This window comes from Cebus imitator, unplaced genomic scaffold (genome assembly GCF_001604975.1).
Source record: "Cebus imitator isolate Cc_AM_T3 unplaced genomic scaffold, Cebus_imitator-1.0 Scaffold169, whole genome shotgun sequence".
Taxonomy (NCBI): Eukaryota; Metazoa; Chordata; class Mammalia; order Primates; family Cebidae; genus Cebus; species Cebus imitator.
Window position 1 is genome coordinate 936,579 of NW_016107484.1, and position 6,544 is coordinate 943,122.

At 47.9% G+C, this 6,544-nt stretch overlaps 1 protein-coding gene across 1 annotated transcript in view; it reads left to right on the forward strand.

Moving 5' to 3' along the window:
• The window catches only part of CFAP251 (cilia and flagella associated protein 251), an 84,699-nt gene extending 78,513 nt beyond the window's left edge, over positions 1-6,186 (forward strand). Inside the window, exons 20-22 of the mRNA XM_037744181.1 lie at positions 1,455-1,683; positions 3,197-3,298; positions 5,915-6,186. Coding sequence (XP_037600109.1) covers positions 1,455-1,683; positions 3,197-3,298; positions 5,915-6,027 — 444 coding nt within the window. The 3' untranslated portion in view covers positions 6,028-6,186. The remainder of the gene's footprint in view (positions 1-1,454; positions 1,684-3,196; positions 3,299-5,914) is intronic.
• The last annotated feature ends 358 nt before the right edge of the window (positions 6,187-6,544 follow it).

Consider the following 6,544-nt stretch of genomic DNA (forward strand, 5'->3'; position numbering starts at 1 on the left):
TGTTGACCAGGATGGTCTCGATCTCTTGACCTCGTGATCCACCCGCCTCGGCCTCCCACAGTGCTGGGATTACAGGCTTGAGCCACCGCGCCCGGCCAGTACAGTTAATTGTCTAAAGAAACTTACTGGGAACATAGTTTCTATATTTGGCTTTTACACTAAATTTTCCTATTCAGATAGACTAATTTCTAAATTCTTGATGCTTCTATCTTTAAAATGAAGGGAATATCTTCTCACAGGTAGGGAAGTAGTTGCACTATCAGTCCTTAGGTGCAAGGTGATCACGTGAAGTCGAGTTCATGCCAGTGCTTCTGATGTATTCATTGCCAGTGTTGACAAATTTGACACAGTGTTAGGGCTGCCTTAACAAAGTCCCGCAAGCTGGGCGGCTTAAAGCCACAGAAATCTGTTCTCTCACAGAAGTTGAAATCAAGGTGTTAACAGGGCCACGCTCCCAGTGAAACTGTTGAGAAGAACAGAGTCCTTCTTAGCCCCTTCCAGCTGCTGGTGGGTACCAGCAGTCCTTAGCATTCCTTGGCTTAAGGCTACATCGCTCTGATCTCTGCCTTCCATGGTCATCTTCTCTCTCTCTCTCTCTCTCTCTCTCTCTCTCTTTTTTTTTTGTTTGCGATGGAGTGTCACTCTAGTCACCCAGGATGGAGTGCAGTAGCACAAGTTCAGCTCATTGCAACCTCCGCCTCCCCGGTTCAAGCAGTTCTCCTGTCTCAGCCTCTCAGGTAGCTGAGATTACAGGTGCTCATCACCACGACTGCATAATTTTTGTATTTTTAGTAGAGACAGGGTTTCACCATTTTGGCCGGGCAGGTCTCCAACTTCTGACCTCAGGTGATCCACCCACCTCAGCCTCCCAAAGTGCTGGGATTACAGGTGTGAGCCACTGCGCCTGAGCACTCTCTCCTTTTCTTAAAAGGATGCCCGCCATGCTGGAGTAAAGGCCCACCTACTCCATCCAGCATGACCTCATCTTAACGAATCCTGTCTGCACTGACCCTCTTTTTAACGAGATCATATTCTGAAGTCCTGGGGGTTAGGACTTCAACCCATGACAGACATGTTCTAAGCTAACCATGAACATCTGTCTGTTACTCTCCAATTTTTATTTTATTTTTATTTTTGGCAGAGTCTTGTTCTGTCACCCAGGCTGGAGTTCAGTGGCATGATCTTGGCTCACCGCAACCTCAACCTCTGGGGTTCAAGTAATTCTCATACTGTGCCTGGCTAATTTTTATATTTTTAGTAGATACGGGGTTTCACTATGATGGTCAGGCTGGTCTTGAACTCCTGGCCTCAAGTGATCTGTCAGCCGCAGCCTCTCAAAGTGCTAGGATTACAGGTGTGAACCACCGCACCAGCCCTACTTTCTGATTTTTAGAAATCTATCCGGGTGCCTTTTCTATTTACTGTGGTCTCTGTTTTAAATATATTTCCCCTAGATTGAGGATATATTTAACGAAATCAAGTTTGGGGAGTATGTGGACACCGGAAAGCTAATCGACAAGATCAACTTACCAGATTTCCTCAGAGTGTACCTTAACCACAGGCCACCTTTTGGTAACACCTTGAGTGGCATCCACAAGAGCTTTGAGGTGCTCGGTTATACCAACTCCAAAGGCGAAAAGGCCATCCGAAGAGAGGACTTCCTGAAACTGCTTGTTACCAAAGGTAAGCACATACACCGGGATGTCTGGGAACATCCTGGGGCCATTCCCCATGTAGAGAACTGAGTGTCGGGAGCCAGCCCCTGTGGGAGCTCCGTCTTTCATGAAAGAGGTGATTTGACCGGATTTGAGCCACGAAGGATCTGGCTGACCCACCTGCATCCCTGGCAAGTACAAGGTAATGGGAGGGACCCGGAGCTAAAAAGCAGAAGAATGCAATTTGTGTTGCAGCTTCCTGAACCTCAGCAAGACTCAGCGTCCTTACTTGTAAAATGGGAATAAAAATGCCAGCTGATCCATCTCACAGGGTGTCATAAGATTTGTGTTGATCTGGGCATGGTGGCTCACACCTCTAATCCCGGAACTTTGGGATGCCGAGGCGGGCAGATCACCTGACGTCAGGAGTTCAAGGCCAGCCTGGCCTACATGGTGAAACGCCATCTCTACTAAAAATACAAAAATTAAATGGGGGTGGTGGCGGACACTTGTAATCCCAGCTACTTGGGATGCTGAGGCAGGAGAATCACTTGAGCCTGGGAGGCAGAGGTTTCAGTGAGCCAAGATTGTGCCATTGCACACCAGCCTGGGTGACAGAGCAAGACTCTGCCAAAAAAAAAAAAAAAAAAAAGAAAAAAGAATAAAAAGATTTGGATTGCATTTGTGGAATGCAACCAGACCAAAGTAAACTTTTTAATTTTTACCTACTATGTTTCTCATTATTGTCCATGAGGATGTCAAGTAAACTCTCTCTGGATGACATTTTCATCCTAGTCCAGCTGGGTGGTCCTGATAAGAAGGAATTTGAAATGATGTAGAGCCTGGTCTCAGCAGCATGCTGCCTTATTTCTCTGTGCCAGACCCACGTGTTTTCCCTGCCTGGAGGACCCTGTTTAACACCATTAAGGAAGTATATGTGACAGTACTATGGGATTCCAGATTGTCTTTGTGTCTAAAGAAAAAGGGCTTGGCATGGTGGCTCACACCTGTAATCCCAGCACTTTGGGAGGCTGAGGCAGGAAGACCGCTTGAGCCCAGGAGTTCAAGACCAGCCTGGCTAGCATAGTAAGACTTCATATCCACCAAAAAAGTTATTTTTTGTTTGTTTGTTTTTTTCTGAGACAGAGTCATGCTGTGTTGCCCAGGCTAGAATGCAGTGGCACGATCTCAGCTCACTAAAACCTCTACCTCCAGGGTTCAAGCAATTCTCCTGTCTCAGCCTCCCAAGTAGCCACCACACCCAGCTAATTTTTGTGTTTTTAGTAGAGACGGGGTTTCACCATGTTGGCCAGGCTGGTCTCAAACTCCTGATCTCAAGGATATACCTGCCTTGGACTCCAAAAGTGCTGGGAGTACAGACAGGCACCACCGCATCCAGCCTAAAATTTTTTTTTTAATTGTATAAAAGAAAAAAAAGTGGGATGATTCTCCTTAAGCCCTCTGAATAATAACCCCCAAGCCCTGAGAGTATGCTTAGCCCCAAGAGCCAAGCAACCACCTTCTTACTCTGTGACACACAGGTGAGCACATGACGGAGGAGGAGATGTTGGATTGCTTTGCTTCGCTGTTTGGCCTGAATCCTGAGGGATGGAAATCCGAGCCTGCAACCTCCTCTGTCAAAGGTACCCTGGCTGGCTTTGTCTGGGCATGTAGCCGTGGCTCACTAATTTCTTGTAGACTTAAGTACATTTATTTCTCTTGATTGGTGGAAGCCACTCTCCCTAAGACTGTGCACATAGCAAAGTAAGTCTTTTGGGAATCCCACATGAATAAGTTATGGAAAGACCAGTGAGTGGTGGCCACGCTGAAGAGATGAAGCTTTTGTTCCTGCGCTCCGTCCGTCCTTTTGTTGTGCGTGGGCTTGTTTTTCCTTTTGTTCCACTGATCTGTCATCTTGCCAGCTTGGGTGGGTGAATGTTGGCCACCAGTAGAGGATCCAGTTTGGCAGCTGTTTCAGAAGAAGAGGTATGCCAGGAAAGACTTGGGGGCCAGGCACCATGGCTCATGCCTGTAATCCCAGCACTTTGGGGAGAGGAGGCAGGAGAATCGCTTGAGCCCCAGAATCTGAGACAGGCCTCTGCAACATAGCGAGATCCCATCTCTACAAAAAATAAAACAGGCTGGGCACAGTGGCTCACACTTGTAATCCCAACACTTTGGGAGGCCGAGGTGGGTGGATCACTTGAGGTCAGCAGTTCAAGACCAGCCTGACCAACATTGTGAAATCCCATCTTTACTAAAAACACAAAACTTAGCCAAGCATGGTGGCGCATGCCTATAATCCCAGCTACTTGGGAGACTGAGGCAGGAGAATTACTTGAACCCGGGAGGTGGAGGTTACAGTGAGCCTGGGCAGCAAGAGCAAAACGCCATCTCAAAATAAATAAATTAATTAAATAAAACAATTATCTGGGCATAGTGATGCTGTTAGTCCCAGCTAATCAGGAGGCTTAAGTGGGAGGATGACTTGGGCCCAGGAGTTCATGGTTGCGGTGAATTAGGGTTGTGCAAGTGTACTCCAGCCTGGGCAACAGAGTGAGAACCTGTCTCAATTTTTTTTTTTTTTTTTTGAGACGGAGTTTCACTCTTGTTACCCAGGCTGGAGTGCAATGGCGCGATCTCGGCTCACCGCAACCTCCGCCTCCTGGGTTCAGGCAATTCTCCTGCCTCAGCCTCCTGAGTAGCTGGGATTACAGGCACGCACCACCATGCCCAGCTAATTTTTTGTGGTTTTAGTAGAGACGGGGTTTCACCATGTTGACCAGGATGGTCTCGATCTCTTGACCTCGTGATCCACCCACCTCGGCCTCCCAAAGTGCTGGGATCACAGGCTTGAGCCACCGCGCCCGGCTCAATTTTTTTAAAAAAGAGACAGAGAGAAGGATTTGGAGAAGGAGAGAGCAACAACTTGGTGGGCAGCACAAGCTCAGCTGCAGGCTGCCAAAACTTTTGAATTTTTGTGTTTGTTTGTTTTAAAACGGAGTCTTGCTCTGTCGCCCAGGCTGGAATGCAGTGGCGCGATCTCGGCTCACTGCAACTTCAGCCTCCTGGGTTCAAGCGATTCTCCTGCCTCAGACTCCCAAGTAGCTGGGACTACAGGTGCATGCCACCACGCCCAGCTAATTTTTTTGTATTTTTAGTGGAGATGGGGTTTCGCCCTGTTAGCCAGGATGGTCTCAATCTCCTAACCTCGTGATCTGCCCACCTCAGCCTCCCAAAGTGCTGGGATTACAGGCGTGAGCCACCATGTAGGCCAACTTTCAGATTTTTAAAGGTCATCCTCCTCTCCCTTCCTGCTATAGCCTAAGTATTTTTCACCTTCTTTTAGTGCACTGGACCTGACGTTAGGGTTGTGACTTTCAGCTCGGGAGGAACCAATCTAAACGGCTCTTCTAGGCTCGCAGGTGCAGGAGCACCTCTGCTGACAAGCCCAGGGGTGGTCAGATCCCACCACCGTCACCACGACCGAGGAGGGTGCAAAGGCCCCTCACGCATTCCCTTTTCTCTCTCCTTTTGTTATCCATTCCCCACATCAAAGTAAACAAAGTCCCTGAACTCAGATAATTCCAGACTGTAGTATCTAACGGGTCATTCCCAACCTGCAAGCTCTCCCTACCCCATTCCTTCATGTACTTCGGATATCAGAATGTGCCTTTACCAATTGTTATATATTTATGCTGTGTTCCCAGGTACCTTGAAACAGAAAAATCAGTCATACCATGTGGTTAAGGCTTTCCAGAGAGGTTTGCAGAGATTTGGTTAACAATGTTCTTTTCTGCAAAGGAGAGATTTTTAACCAATTTCCACCCAGAGGTTTTCAAGGAATCAAAGCCACATCACAGCACAAAGCACCTCTTCTTTTTGTTTAGTAGCGTTTCCTTGTGTTTTTGGAAAATCCTTCTGAGTTAGAAACGTAATCATGGTGGCCGGGCGTGGTAGCTGTAATCCCAGCACTTTGGGAGTCTGAGGTGGGAGGATCACTTGAAGCCAGCAGTTTGAGACCAGCCTGGGCAACATAGCAAGATCCCGTCTATACAAAAAAAATTTTAATGAGCTGGGTGTGGTGGTGTGTGCCTGTAGTCCCAGCTACTTGGGAGGCTGAGGTAAGAGTCTCACTTGATCCCAGTAAATCAAGGCTGCAATGAGCTACGATTGCTCACTGCACTCCAGCCTAGGCAACAGAGAAAGAAACATAATTATCATGAAGGCATTTGGTGTTCTTTTCTTGTTTTGGCTAGGTTCAGAAATTTGCCTTGAAGAAGAACTTCCGGACGAAATCACTGCAGAAATATTCGCAACTGGAATTCTTGGCTTAACCATTTCAGAAGATTCCGGCCAGGATGGTCAGTGAAGTTATCAAGAATGTTTAAAGCACAAAAGACTTTGGATGTGTGTGGATGCACTTGCTATGTTTTTCATGAGGCACTGCTTTTTATGTATTTCCCTCCCCCCCCCCCATCTTTAGAACATTTAGACATTAAAGCAAATTTCTGGTGAGCAATGGAATTCACAAAGTTGGACATTCCACTGTTTCTGAAATAGAAAAGTGGGCGGAGGCAAGAAAAACCCTGGCAGCTGGATATACTTGGTGGCTGGATCCCTGGGTCTCTGGCGATGCCGCCTGCATGGGATTGCACGGAATACAGAGGGGCGTGGTCTCAGGGCAGAGGGGTCCTCAGCCTGCAGCAGACCTGCCTCACAACACATATGGTCCAGGGAAATGATGGTCCATGGCCTCATCCCCTTTCCTTGCAGGGCTGCCTGGACCCTCCACCCAGTGTGGCCCAGTGTGGATCACCCCTGCCTGGTGTGGGGTGGGGTGGGAGTGCCGGGTGTGCCAGGCTCCTGAGAGTCCCGGATTGTGGCTT